Source organism: Lissotriton helveticus, chromosome 10 (assembly GCF_964261635.1).
Source record: "Lissotriton helveticus chromosome 10, aLisHel1.1, whole genome shotgun sequence".
Lineage (NCBI taxonomy): Eukaryota > Metazoa > Chordata > Amphibia > Caudata > Salamandridae > Lissotriton > Lissotriton helveticus.
In genome coordinates this window covers 1130082968-1130098518 of record NC_136071.1, presented here as the reverse complement: position 1 = coordinate 1130098518, position 15551 = coordinate 1130082968, and the positions used below count along the sequence as shown (strand labels likewise).

At 44.9% G+C, this 15551-nt stretch overlaps 1 protein-coding gene across 2 annotated transcripts in view; it reads left to right on the top strand.

Annotated features, from left to right (window-relative positions):
* Positions 1-15207, top strand: part of CMTM7 (CKLF like MARVEL transmembrane domain containing 7) — a 161211-nt gene extending 146004 nt beyond the window's left edge. For both annotated transcript variants that reach the window (XM_078663932.1, XM_078663933.1), the window contains exon 5: positions 7631-15207. In XM_078663932.1, the coding sequence (XP_078520058.1) occupies positions 7631-7644 (14 nt within the window). In that variant the 3' untranslated portion in view covers positions 7645-15207. The remainder of the gene's footprint in view (positions 1-7630) is intronic.
* The last annotated feature ends 344 nt before the right edge of the window (positions 15208-15551 follow it).

Below are 15551 nucleotides of genomic sequence, written 5' to 3'. Positions count from 1 at the left end.
ACACAGCCACATCTCCGGACATCTGAGAGACCTGCATTGGCTCCCCGTCAACAAAAGAATCACCTTCCGTCTCCTCACCCACGCACACAAAGCCCTACACGATCAAGGCCCGAGCTACCTCAACAACCGCATCAACTTCTACGCTCCCAAACGCCATCTCCGATCAGCCAGTCACGCCCTCGCCGCCGTCCCCCGCATCCGAAGAACGACAACAGGAGGAAGGTCCTTCTCCTACCTGGCCGCCAAGACCTGGAACTCCCTACCGACCGACCTGCGCCTGACCCAAGACCACCTCTCCTTCAGGAAGAAGCTCAAGACCTGGCTGTTCGAGCAGTAGCAGCACCCCCCCCCCCCCCCCCAAGCGCCTTGAGACCCTCCGGGTAAGTAGTGCGCTCTACAAATGTCTTGATTGATTGTTTGATTAATGTGTGAGTACATAGGAGCGATGAGTGAACTAAATACACAACGGCGACGGTGTGAGCTCATCCACTAGAGCGAATGGGGGCAGTGAAGTACGGGTGCGTGTGTGATTAGGAGAGGTGTGAGTAAATGCTTGCTGTGTAGAGTGGTAGAGTGCGTAGCAGATCATTAAGATGATGGAAACGCGTACGGTGTGTTCACTGAACAGCTGATTTAAGTACTGTATATCGTTAGCGCATGCTTGTGTCTAGTGTCGTAGAAAGGCTGTGTTTGCGGGGAGAGAGAGGGGAGGTGCTGCTGTGGGAGGGGGGAGGTGCTGGTGTAAGAGAGGGGAGGTGCTGGTGTGGGAGGGGGAGGTGCTGGTGTAGGAGGAGGAGTGCTGCTAGGGCAAGGCTGTGTTTGCGGGGAGGTGTTGGTGTGGGAGGGGGGAGGTGCTGGTGTGGGAGGGGGGAGGTGCTGGTGTGGGAGGAGTGCTGCTAGGGCAAGGCTGTGTTTGCGGGGAGAGAGAGGGGAGGTGCTGGTGTGGGAGGAGTGCTGCTACGGCCTGGGGGAAGCTGGCTGGGGAGGGGGAGGAGAAATGCTAGTTTATGGCCCAAAAGCGCGTGCCTGTGGCCACGTGAACTTCATGAAAACGCCAGCAAAAAGCTGGTGGTTTCATGAGGATTTTGAGCACTTGAATTCTCGTTCCTCAATGCGCTTGCGCGCATTTAAGGTCACGAGACCTAAAAAAGGCCATTCACAACAACAAAATAGTATATTCAATGTTAATAAGTTTGAAAAGTTTTAGAATTTGTTAAACCACATAACCCGCGATTTCTGACCAATGCATTCAGCCAAGAGTAGTTGGGTAAGGCCATCTTATTTCTGACCTCAATTTCTTACACCTCCCAGGTAATCTTGATAATGTTATGATCCCCGTAAACTCTAACTCTATGAAATGTCTTGATAACAACATTGTATGTTCACTAAGTAATTCACACTTGTTGGCTCTACACTGCTGCAAAGCTCCTGCGTGTTGCACTAATCTTCTTCTGTGTTACTATACAATAAAATTCAAATTTTCTGACCTATACCATTTGTAATGGTACCCACTATACATGCTACCTACTATACACGCTGGAAGAATTACTATAATGTCCAGTTACAAACAATTGATGTTGCTTCATATTTACCCTCATAACTGTATTCCACATTCCCATAGTTTAGTGGTTCAGCTTTCTGTGCTCAAAGCATACCCAGAGCTTATCCTGCAGCACACACCACTTCACACAGAGTTTTTTGCAACCACAATACTTCATAACATCTCCCAAACAATCACATCAGTTGCACCACTTAACACTATGATTCTGCACACTATACGTTCCAAGGTTCTCTGATGCCTCTTACTCCCCAAAGTCAAAGACCTTTATAGCCGCTCACTATACTCACTACAATGTGCTTCCACCCTTCTCACATATCACTCTTCCAACTCCTCTGCCCCATTGTTCATGGTCTCTTCACGCTAATAATCAGTTCACCCTGTCACCTTGTCTTACTCCTTGAGCTTCCCAAAAAAGGAAACACTAGAATATAAGAGACGCAGCTCAGAACACTTTCCCAATCATTCTCTCTATGGAATAGCCAATTACCTGTAAGAAGACAACCTTACACTACTGACCATATTGACTCTTACCTCCCCATACTATAATTCAGACTTCACGAAAAACTTGATCTATCCAAATTACACCACAACACCAGTGGCTCTTAATACACTACTCTCCCCATTTTCTCACACACACCACACGAACATCCACATTGTGTCATCTATCGCCTGCCAGGAAAATTTGTCAATGACTTTGATGTCAATTACTTTGATGATGTGTTTGAATCTCTGCTGCCCCCCCACCCCAGTCAATATTCTTGGTGACCAACACCTCATTGCAAACCATCACCAGCATGTGATCATATTTGGCCAATTGCGACTGTCTGACAACTCTGAAAAACACTCTCCTTATGTACTCACCTGGCAATCCACTAAATCTGCTTTTACTGTCTAGAACACACTCCTTACCCACCATTATCCCTTCTCTCATGGAGCATGCCATTATATTTCACACATAAAGGGTGATGACAGTAGTGCTTAATTTGCAATTAAATGTCAAGGATCTTGTCAGGAGGCTGCTGCCGCGTGTACCACCCATTGCCCCTGCCACCACTGCCAATGACAGCACTAACACATCTACTAACCGTCATACACCTACAAGTGTGACATTTTAGACCATTCCGGGCCCCCAAAGCTATAGGAATGGATTGGGTGGCAGGTATTAGTAATTTTTAAAGCATATTGAATTGAGAAACAACTGCTGTTGTGCTGATCGCTAAATTAGGACAACTGCGCCATCATGTGGCAGACTGTCATACGTGCCTGTGTTGAGAAGTAAGTCCTGGTGCCAAGCACTGAAAACAATGGGCTCAAATTAAGCACTGAGTAAGAGGAATGCTTGCATATTCTCTAAATCGTTGGCAATTGGTCTGGGTAGCACCCATCATTTTTCGCCCACTGGGCCAATGGCTCTTCCCCATAATATCTCGGATCTGTCCTACGAGGATAGGACCAAGCTCTTATACTTGGGGAACCTTAATCTCCTGGTCACACCCATAATTTATGTGCATCATTCAGATTTCCGGCCTGCTAACTTCTGGGCCCAGCAGCCCTGGAATTATCTTCCTGATAACACACACTAATTCTACTTCATCTCAAGACTGCTCTTAATAAATACCTCATGTTGCAGTAATCTTGATTACTAACAACACTCTATTCTTTTTCCATTCCAAATCTGTATATGTCACTATGTATATATGATAAATAGAGGTTTTTATTTTCATCCACCTCCCTTCAACTCCACAACCACTTCTAAATGCCACCACTCTAATTGATAAATGGTAATTTACAGTGTAGGTGCTGCTCTGAACCGCAGTCCTTGTCAAAATGTAAAAAACAAAATATCTAAAATTAAAAAAGAATGTGTTATGGTCAAAATAATAGTATGCATAGAAAAACATGGTTATTCTAAAGCATGTTTTGGAAAATATTTTTTCCAGAGGATGCCTGCTACAGCTCCTAAAAGTCCGATTCCCACAACAGTTTTGTCTCGCTGAGACGGAGTCGATACGGCTGTCTGAATTGTGCATCGTACTCTCTCGTTCAGAAGCAGGCTCCATTGTGCGGCACGATTCGGCTGCGAACGAGTCAGACTGACAGGATCGGGTTCGGAAACAATTTGGTCGACGCGGACGAGATCTTCGCATCGTACGTGGTTGTTTGGAACGGGGGAAGATTCTGTCGGAAACATATGCTCCGAATCGGATTTGCTTGTTTCGGAACCCGTCTGGAGGCCTTCCTAATGAGATTGTAATCGGCCCTTTAGTATGAATCAGTGGATAGTCGGACAAGAGTCTGTTCTCTAAGCCAGTGCAAAAAGTTCTGGCCCATCTCCCAAAATCATCTTTTATATTATTTTTGGCATATACTCAGTATGGTCTAACATGACATAATGGGTCTGGATTAACAAAGATACATTCACGTAAACCAATTGTTATTCAAATACAAAAGATACATCTAGTAAACACCTACTTTGCTTCATATTAATAAAGAGATGTGCATAGGAAATGAAGATGACCTGTATAGAATACTGAAATACAGTATACCAGGGATCTCATAAAGTTTCTAGATTGGGTTAGTGGTCACCCCATGCAAGATTATCAGCAGTGACCACCTCACTGCATCATGCAGAGTTGCTAGCACTAAAGTAAAAAAGGTTTTTTCAATTTGGAATGCCTCTACGTGGCTAATACATGACAGCCATAGTTGGAACAAGGGTAATATTGCATGATTTATCAGTCAAATATCAGCTTTAGAGATATTTTGGAAATCCATTTTCCCCAAAACATCAGCTTATGTGTTCCTCAAACGCACGCATTTTCATTTCGAAGACACATCTTTCAATTTTGGGATGCATATATTAATTCAACTAACCAAAAGCTTCTTATTTAATACAGTAACCAGCACAATGAACAAGGCTTCTATTTTGCTGATTTTCTGAAATGGAAAACCATACAGAGAAACACGTGCATGTGGAGAATGCTTGTACGCATAAAATAAAAGTGCACTTTATTTGTGCAAATGTGAGATGATGTCAATGCAATCTGGTTAAAGCCTCGTCAGGCTAATTTAAACACATCCAAATTAAGAATTATTTCCTTTATTATTAATAACACTTCCACGTTTCCAAAGGGCTGCATTGCAGACAGTCATGTAGCTGGTCTGGACTTCTGAAGTCCAGTTCAACTGTATTGTTGACCTAGATATTCATAGATATTACATGCACATGATGGTCAGTGCAAGTTAAGATAACAAAACGTCCCTTACACAATAGCTCCTAAAGTATGTAGGTCTTAAGGCAAATATGTAATGTCATTGTACAGTAGTACTTAAGATTCATAAGAGAGGCACTCCTTCTCAAATGAAACACCTGAAGAAGGAATAGAATGGTTTTTTTTTATATATACATGCTATATTTGGGAAAACAGAGGAAGGAGATTCTTGAAAATATGGGAAATCAATGTCCCTATTGACATATATTGAATGAGAGGATTTTCCAGGAGGCAGAAAGATTAAAAACAGCCAATCTGAGTGAGAGCTGCATGTGTGGTTTGTATATTACAACCCACCCTTGTTCCCTGTATATGGCATCCAATCCTTTAGGACGGGTTGCCACTTCCCATCATTTGGAACAATGAGCCATTATGTCCTGTGTCTTCTCTAGCAAACTGAAAGATGTTTCCTCCATGCAATAATCGACAAAATGAGACATGTTTACATTGGATGGGTTTGTTGTGGTAACCTACCAAATTAGCCTAAGTGAGTGATTCTAAAAGATTCACGCTTTGGAAGGATGTGAATCCCTCTCCCATTGTTGTCACGAGCTTCATCCCCGGGTAGTCACTCCTCGTCCCAGACCTTGGTGATGTCTGAAGCTGGCACTCTGTTTGGGAGTCCTTGGCCTACTCTTGTTGGTAACGCAGTGTGCAGTGAGTAGCAGGAGCCGTTCCCCTGTGATTTTAGTGGGAGCTATGAGACAAAAATGTTCTTGAAGTAGACTAATACCATATTTATTGGTGTTTTCCATCGGCAATGATAAAATAGAGGGTTGTTTACGGCGTTTCATGCTTACTTTATTGCCCTTCTTGAGTCATAGGCACTTCATCTGGGCAGTGCTGAATACCCTACCAACTATATTCTTTGTACAGATGTTTGAGTGGTGTAGGAAGATTGTTTTTTTATTTTAGCCTGGGCGGTCAGTTCGGTTTGTGGAGTTTTCCACGCTCAGCGGAGCGCGCAGAGTTCCAAAAAACTCTGTTCTGCGGAGCAGAGTTTTTTCCGCGTTCCGAGCGAGGAAAATCCAATGCTAGGCCATGTCCCAGTGAGAGTTCTCAACACGTGTGGTCATGATTGCTCGTGTTGAGAAACCATCTGTTCGTGTTACAGAAGCTGCTGCTCAAATAGAAAATCTACTCGAGCAGCAGAAAGAAGCAGGGCCCTTTTGCGCTGTGCATGGTGCCATTCACGCTGATTTTCCAACGTGGGACAAACGCCCATTGCTGTAAATCGACCAGTACGGCGCGACCTAATGAACTCTGCCACTTGCGGAACTCCGCGTAGCGCGATGGAGTGTTCTGCTCACTGAACTCCGCATAGGCCTGATTGTATTAACAAGGTACATTTCATCGCAATAAAGTACTTAGCACCACTCCTATGGACTTTGCCCACAATGAAAAATATTTGTAAAGAGTATCGTAGAACAGACACACTTTGCCAGTTTTCCTTTTAATACCTCTTTGTATTAGTGAAATTGTCCGATGCCAACACGTGGCTTCATGCTTGTTTTTTTAGATATCCATATATTAACACTTAAGATAGTGTGCCCTCCATGCATTTGGTATCTAATTCAGCCTTGTGGCTGAAGAGGTGAAGTGCAGAACTGTTTCATGCATACCACTTTCCACCCTAGTCGCTTACTTCACTATGATTTGGGTCATGGCTGCTAGCATAGTCCGGTCGTCTCTGCAACCCTTTCTATATTGGGGCTCAGTCTTGGCTTTTTTTGTAGTGCTCTGGTTCAAATGGGTAGCACCTGGCACTCAGCAAAGAAATATTAAATTACTCTGAAGTAAGCAACGATGGGTAAGCAACGATGGACTGGAATGCAGCCTCCAGTTATCACCAGTGGCTGAGATTAATTAGAGCATTCCATCCATCACCTTGCTGTTTGTTGTAGTTGATGTCCTAAGTGCATCATGCATGTCCAGACTTTGGTCCTGTGCTCACGGTTCCATAGGACACAAGATGCACCCAACTGACGAGCCCGAACTAGGTCAAAAACAGTCTGGGCTTCTGGTGGGAGCCTCCTCTGGCAGTTCGAGGTGGGATTGTCCCATGACCAGCAGGAATGGTACTGATTTGCATAAGGCGGGCCTTTGTCTAGAGTTGCATGGTGGGTGAAAGAGTATATAGACTGCAATGAGGCTAGATTGATTGTCAGTGGCTGAAATGAATTCAAGAATAATTAAAGCATTCCATCCATCACCCTCTTGTTTGTTACATTTCATTTGTAATCCATCATCTTCACTAGAACTAGTCCTTGTCTGAAACCATGTTGAAGGGAGGATGTTTTTTGACAGGCCCTAATTTGTAGTTGTGATACTTAAATGTAAATATTTGTGTACGGTCAACAGAGCTCCTTTCCACTCTGCTTCTCTGCTGTATTTCTACTCTTCTTAACTCTGCATTGTGTGTGTTGGGTTTGATTACTGATGGACGCAAATTCTAAAATATGATACCAGTCAGGCGCCATATCATAACCATGTTTTGCGGCCCCATGCTTGTGAATGGTTCATTTTAGCAGAATACTTCCCTCAAGTCATATTGATAAGTGTGTGTTCCTAGATTCTAATATTGCTCATAACACTAGTTCAATATGTCAAAAATGTATTTCAAACAAAAAGGTTTGAGTTAGTTGCGTATCTTGGTAAGGTGGGTGGTTGACAGAACTCAATTACAATCCTCTTTGTGAGTGGATTTTTCCTTAAGCTACAGGCTAAACACTTGTGACTTTATTGTTGTGTTCTTGGCCCGCCACTACTAAAGCTGAACTCTGTCTCTTTTTCAAAGGTTCGACGGTATGAATATTCCAGATGTGTGCGAGGTGGACATGCGCATTGGAGGAAGGAGGCAAGAAGTGTCCTAGAGGCTGCACAGGACACCCCCAGGAGGGACCTGACATTCTGCAAGCAAAATATAACTATATTGTATAGAAAGAGCTACAAAACCAAAGTATTCTGCCAAAAAAAACTACGCTTTGAGAATCGATATGGATCTATTGTCATGGACCAGCCACATTTTATGAAATGTGATTTCCAGAAAAAAATAAGTGGGATGTTTCTGATCACCTTTAAAGAACTGGTGCCACTCAGAAGTAGTGTGATAACAAAACCAAAACAATTGAGACAGATTCTCTTGTTGACCCTACAGAAACATTCTTGGATTGACAACACAAGCATACCCTTGGAATCACACTATAAACAACAAAAAGTTTTTTTAAACCTGTCACTTTCAAGTGAAAGGGTTCTACCCTTGTGGTCTGCTCGCTAGGTCTTCAAGCAGATTGCCATGACAAAGCTACTTAATGTGTGCTAGCCACAACTCTAGAGCTGGGGGCCAGTACCCAGTGTGCCACAGTGAGCGGAAAAACCAACATCCATGACTCTACAGGTCCACGCGCAGTCATGGATTTCCTTGTTTGCTAGTTTGTGTTGCACTTACAGTATTATCATTGGGGCACCAGCCAACCCTTGTACTGCCATCCTTAACTGAAGTATACGTTTTGCTGTGCACTCAGCCTCCTCCGTGCAGGCAACTGAAAAATATGTATATGAGGGAAAAGGGAACAAATATCATGGGACCTATTTAGGGATCTAGAGATTTATAGTTTAAACATTTGCAACTGGGATGTGTTGGTGTATGTTGAGATGATCACGTATATTAAAAGCTGAGGTGGTAGGGCGGCTGAGTAATGAGGACATTGAGGATGGTGAGTAGGTGGTGAAAGGATCAATCTGTGGGGTGGCTAGGTAAGTATTCTGGTAACAGGGTAAGCTGGGTGGTATTAAACAGTGAACAGAGTAGGTGGGTGGTTATCCGTGGAGAACAATAGGTGTATGGTGTTCTTTGTGAACAGGTAGGTGGGTGTAGTCTGAACAGTTAGTTCTTTGTGCATTGGTGAGGCCGATAGGAGATTGGGTACCATAGAGCGGGGTAGGTACTCTGAGCTGGGTCGGGATTGGTGAACATGGTAAGTAGGTGGGTACTCTGCGCACAGTAGATGGGTAAAAAATGGGAGCAGAGTATACGATTGTCTGCTGTGAGGTTTTGGAGACTTGCTAAGGTGGGTAGATGAGTGCTACATGACCATGGTAAATGGATGAGATTGTGCGCAGGCTAGGTTTGTGGGTGTATTGTGATCAGGTTAGTGGGTGGATATCGAACAGAGTGGTTGAGTGGTACTCTGAGCAGAGCAGCTTGGATAGAGTAATCCAGGAGCATGGTAGTTGGATGGGTATTACTGAACTTGCTTTGAGTAGGCGACTTGGATTGGTACTCTGAGCAGTGTAGATAAGTGGGTAGTGGTGATAAGGCTAGGGTGTTGGGTCTGTTAATGGGTACTCTAGCAGGAAAGATGGGTGGAGGCTTTCTGTGACCAGGGTGCCAAAAGCAGGGTTTAAAAGTTGTCTTGTGGGCAAGGTTCCTATAGTAGAAGGTTCAATGTCAACATAGTGGCCCTGTTATTGAGACTCAAAGATTAAGTGAGATTTGTATCTGTAGTTTCCATTTTCCAAAATGTTTTCCATATCTGCTGTAGGGCGCTAAATGGAAAAACATATAAAAGCAAAGTGATGCATCCTAACTGCACTTCACATGCATCAATGGAAGACTGCTGGAAGGGGTTGCGGGCTGCTATGGCTTCCTCTTTTTGGAGAGTCTGGGAGAGAATCTGTTGCCTAAGAACGTGACACTTGCAAAAGCCAAACACAAAACGCAGTTCGCTAGAGCTGTTCTGTTCCAAACCTTGGGTTTCATGTGAAACTTGCAGCATCTAGGCACAGCCCTTTAATTAAGTGAGTATTTTGTTTCAGAATCTAAATAGAACAAAAAATTGTAACTATGAGGTTCTGACTTACTGGGCCTCACTTAACAATACAAAAAAGTGATGGGTGCAGTGCTTAAATTAATCTCAGGGACTAGTAATTACTCTAGGCGACGTCCCAGTCCATAATTTATTTGCCAACTATGCCAAATTCGATCCAGCCACGTCCCTGTCACTCTTGGTTCTGCTTCAGCAGGAGCAGTCCAACCAGAAGTACCAAGCCTCTGCATCTCTCAACCAGAGTGCAAGTAATCCCAAGACCAGTTTCAGCCTATTTGGGCTCCTCTGCTGGGTAGAGCTTGGTTCCAGTGGCACAGGGAGCACTGGACCCATATCTGGGCATACTCGTCGCACTTAGGTCATCGCAGTGTAAAATATAATAAAAAGTGCCTCATAGCTGTTCGCACATTTCCTGAACTTTTAGCTGCGTTCCACAGCTGTATCTGTTCCACTCCACTTTGGTACAGGTGTTGGTGTAGTAGATTCAACGTTGCGCATATGTTTCAGTACATTAGTTCTGATTCACAAAAGTACATTTTGTTTTCAATGTAGGTTTATGACAGAATTAACTAGTTTTTCTTCTCTGATGCACCAAGAAATGTATTTCATGGAGGCATAAACAGGTTTACAAGAAAGGCTGATGTCCACTACCTGTGCAGAGAATCACGTACACAAGGAGTAGGAAATCAGCATTCCAAGAACTGGAATGTCTTGGAGGTTTTGGAATGTGCACAAACATATACTTTGTAGACATTGTCCAACTCACTCCAGCCTTTTCTCACTCTTGAAATTGTTGGATATGGATTGGAAGGGGAAAAGATCAATCCCACATTTAGTAGGGTGTAGTGGATGCGTGGTAGAAGGGCTTTCTCCAAGGGATAAATAAAGTGTCTTCACAGAGGGCTCCATTCTACCTGTGCGGACTTCTCTGCTATGGAGAAATCTGCGCAGACAGGATTGGACCTGGAGGGAATTGTTGCCTAATGATCCCAGAAGTGTGCCTGGATACCTGCACCCGGTGCATCTTTACAGGTGTACTATTGGAAATTGCACAAAGTAGTAAATCTGCACCACCACATAGGCATCACTTTATGGGAGCAGGATTAGTAGATTTTTTCATGGATAGGGCCCATTATGTATCAGTTAATTGCTTGCTTGGCCGGACCCTGCTTGCTCCCTGCACTTCACCTAAACCTGTGTCCTGCACTTTGATAGTTATTTAACTGGAACACCTCATGGCCCAGTTTGCCGTTTCTCCTCCTACTCATGCCACATAATTAAGCACAAAATGATCATGTGCCCACCCCGCTAAAGATATACAAAGGTCTCGCCCCCTTGCGCACTCTCTTACCCCGTGACATTACCCGACGTCCTCCCCTGCTCCCTCCTCCAGCCCTGTCCTTGCCACATAGCCAGTCTCTCTCATTCAACACCCATCACACTTCCTGGTCAAACTGTGTTGCAATGATCTGATACCACCCTCTGGGAACTGTCCTTCACTAGCGGCTGCAGGCACGGAAAATCAGTGGGGCATCGCGGGGGTAAAAATAAAAACAAACAAAACTTACTGGCAGCCTGACATCCACCGCCTCGTTGCCTCTCCAGCTCCGATGCTCACACAGACTCCCCTGCAACAATCTAGACGCTACACATGCTGGTCTTCACCACAATGAGATAAACGTAGGGATTGGGCGGACGGGCTGGTTCCACGCTCCAGCAGGGGCTGAGAGCCTGTGCTCCTGAGCCTGCCGATATCTCCAAGGAACATGTAGTTATCCTGATGTTATGGATTGCCTCTCTCTTGTTTCCTTGTCTCTGACTGCTCAGCCTGTGTGAGTGTTCTGAATGGACGGGCGCGCCAAAGGCATGCCCGTCTGCGCCCGTCCGCGCTAGGATGTCGCCTCTCGCCAGAGACGCTGGCCTTAGTGCGCTGGATAAGGGGTTCTACTCACGAGAGGCCCTGTTTAAGCTATGCCCCCTTGAGTCTCATGAGAGCTGTGCCATCTTTCATCCGCTGAGGGGCCTGCTCACTTGCCAATGTGGTCAGTTTTCCCTTCCTATGCCGACCACTATAAAAGCTCTCTCTAAACCTCAGGTGCAACAACAGATAAAGGTGCTCCAGCTGAATGTGCGCTCATTAGTGAAGCACCACGCGGAAGTACTTGAGCTTATAGAGGATGAAGCCCCAGACATCCTCTTCTTAACTGAGACTTGGATGAGGGATGATCAACAGACTATTCCTAATTTATCCATACCCCTGGGCTATGTGATCTCTCTGGTTAATAGAGCTACCAGAGGAGGCGGCATTGCTATGATTACGAAAGCTGCCTACTCTTGCCGCTTTGAGTTAGTCAACATGGAGGGGGGGGGGGTGTGCGTACTTCAGCGTTGCTATTAATACTCATTTCACCTTCTCAGGGCTGCTGATCTATAGCCCCCCTGGAGCTGTGGATGGTTCTAGTGCCTCCCTGTTGGAGCCTGTGAAGGCGTTTGCGGTAAGAACAACAAACTTTAACATTCTGGGTGACCTTAACCTCCATTTTGAATTGGAGTGTGATAATACGGTTCGTACCCTCACTGCTGATTTAGCGGCCTTCCAGCTCACTCAGATTGTTACTGCCCCCACCCATATTGGAGGTCATTTGATGGACCCGGACTTTACGAATATTGAGCTGTCCAGTGCGGTTACTCCTACCCAGATAGCTTGGTCTGACCACTTTTTAGTGGGTATGACGTTCTCTATTCCTGCCTCTAATCCTTTTAATACCCAAGGAGCCATGCTTAAAAGGCCCTGGCGTAAGCTCCGTTTAGAGGAGTTTCATGTCCTTTTGAAAGCTGAGCCCTGGGGTTCCATTGAGGATGTTGAGATAGAGTAGGACTCCTTCTGTGCGTGGATTACTCGGGTGCTGGATAAGCTTATACCTGCCACTTGGGTTCAAGGACGCACTCGGGACCTTAGTCCCTGGTATAACGATACTCTGGCGGCCCTTAAGAAGGCCTGCAAGAGACAGGAACGTGAATGGAGAAAAGAATACTCCCGGAGAAAAAAGCTTGCTATCTAAAGGAACTAAAATCTTATCACCGGGCTATTTGCAGAGCTCGGGCAGACTACTATGCTACCGAAGTTAACTCAAATCCTGCTAAAGTATTCTTTAAGATCCTGAAGGAGCTTAATACAAAAAAAACTGCTAATAATATACCCACCTCGGCTGCCCATTGTGAGGAATTGGCCACCTTCTTTGTAGAGAAAGTTCGCCGTATATACCAAACATTTGCCTCTGCAATAGAACCGGAGTCTCTCTCTCTGGCGAGAACTAGGCCGGCCTTCCAACTGTCGGCTATCCCCGAGATTGCGTGGGAGGACTTCCAACAAACTAACCAGGAACATTAAGTCAGGTTCTCCTGCTGATCCCCTTAAACCGGCCCAGTTTAGAGACTCCTCTTTGTGCTGGCTGCCTCCTCTGCATAGCCTTATCAATGCTTCATTTTCATCAGCCACTGTTCCAGCTAAATGGAAACAGGCGTGGGTTGTTCCTATACTGAAAAAAACTATCCTAGATCCCCTGAAGCCGGAAAAATTTAGACCTATTTCCCTGCTCCCATGGGCTGCTAAGATTGCGGGGTCCTATGCAAATTCTATTCTGTCTAATCTATTGAATACAAATAACATTCTGGATGACACTCAGCATGGGTTCCGAACCAGTCACAGTACGGAGACGGCTCTGTTAACTATGACCGAGCATCTCCGGAATACTTTGGATCGAGGTCAAACGGCGGCACTGGTCTTATTAGACCTGAGTGCCGCCTTTGACACCGTCTCTCATCGGATCTTGCTCCACCGGCTTGAAGAGGCTGGGGTGACAGATCGGGCTCTGGCGTGGTTTAGATCCTTTTTGTCAGAGAGATCCTTCCGTATCTCTACCCCTCCTTTTCTCTCCTATTGAGCAGGGTGTCCCTCAGGGCTCGGCTTTCAGCCCCACCCTGTTTAACCTTTATGTGCAACCGCTTGCTGCGGTCGCTAAAGTATGGGACCTTAACATCGTCTCATATGCTGATGATACGCAGCTGGTGGTTGCCCTTACGGAGGGCACGACTGGAGACATGTCAGATTCAAAGCTGGGCTGTCTGTGGTTGCGGACTGGATGACAACTAACTGTCTTCAACTAAACGCAGCTAAGACTGAGGTTTTACTGGTCGGCAAGAATACCCATCTGTGGGGAGAGCACTGGTGGCCTTCTACGTTGGGGACTGCCCCTGCGCCAAAAGTAGAAGTGAAAAATCTGGGAGTCTGACTAGACTCAACCTTAAGTTTTTCTACGCATACTAAAAAGGTTGCCGCTACTTGTTTTGGCATCCTACGTAGCCTGAAACCTGTCCTGAAATTTATTGACTCATGCACCAGACAGCTGATTGTCCAGTCTACAGTGTTGTCTAGACTGGAATACGCCTGTTCACTGTTAGGTGCTAATCAGGCATAACTTATTCGAATGCAACACATTCAAAATGCGGCTGCCAGAGCCCTTGTAGGCCTGCCCAGCTTTAGCCCCATTTCTTCTACTATTCGCAGGCTTCATTGGCTCCCAGTAGCCCAACGAGTACAGTTCAAAACTCTCTGTATTTCATTTAAAATCTTAAGATTGGCCACTCCTAGCGTGTTGAGTACGCTTCTGAACTTGTATGTTCCTGGGAGGACATTACGTTCGGCAGGTCAAAACTTGGTTGAAGTTCCCAGATTTAAGCGTACCAGAGCGGGAGGACGCTCCTTCCGCGTTCTAGCTGCAAAATTATGGAACGCCTTGCCTTCTTATATTAGAGAAATGGAAAACCTGTTTACTTTTAGGAAAGCCATAAAAACACATTTATTTCCGTAAAAATTCCTCTTTTGACCTTCTCCTCTGGACATTCCTGATCTGTTCGTCTGGATCTAGCGCCGGGACGCCCCTTGGCTGGGGCAGCTGTGCGCTTTACAAGCTCGAATAACATAACATAATGTTTGGTGTGTGGGCTATGAGTGGAATGCTTGGGTGACTGAATGAGGGATGACAGTTGATTGATGGGGCTGAACAGCTAGCAGGCTTCTCCCGGTGGGGTTGCTGTGGCATTATACCTGGATTTGTTCTACCTGTTTACCTGCTACCTAAATAAACCTACGTTGACTTCATCACTCCAGCGTGGTCCCTTTTTACTACATTTATTTTGGCGACGAGTTGAGGACATCTCAGCCTCATCGCCAAAATAAATGACAGAACGTTGACACAATCCAACTTGATACGCAAATGGACAATAACTCATGGCAGCTTATTTATTTTCCCTGCTTTCAGTATTAAAATATTTTAAATGTATTTGCTTGAATACGCTCCTCATGTTTTGAATTACTTGAAGACCCTTTTGTCAAGTGAGATCTCTCCTTTATTCAGCCAATCTTTATTTGGGTCTGTATTTTCCGGCACACATTATGTTTCACAGTGTTGTTTGTGTACAGATTGTGAACCGGTTACATGTCTGAAGGCAATGTACAATTACTGCACCATTAAAATGTTAAGTATTCAAATACATGCTCTTTTCTTCTACTAAAAGTATGCATATATATAATATACACACTAGCAGCCCGTCCCGACGTGGTCCGGGTATGAATTGCTGCCGGCCAGTAGTATATTGTTTCGTAGGATTTCGTTTTGATAGCATTTCTTATCTGTGACAGGCCTGTGAAACGCTCCGATTCACAGTGCACGGCTGATGAACTTAAAAGTGCGCGTTCAGTAGTGTGTGAACTCGAGTTTCCCTACTTTATTTTTCCTTACAATATTATATAGCGCAAACTTGACAACATGGCATGAGCACAATTTACATTACAGAAGAACACATTCATTTGTGGGAGGCACGGGGAGA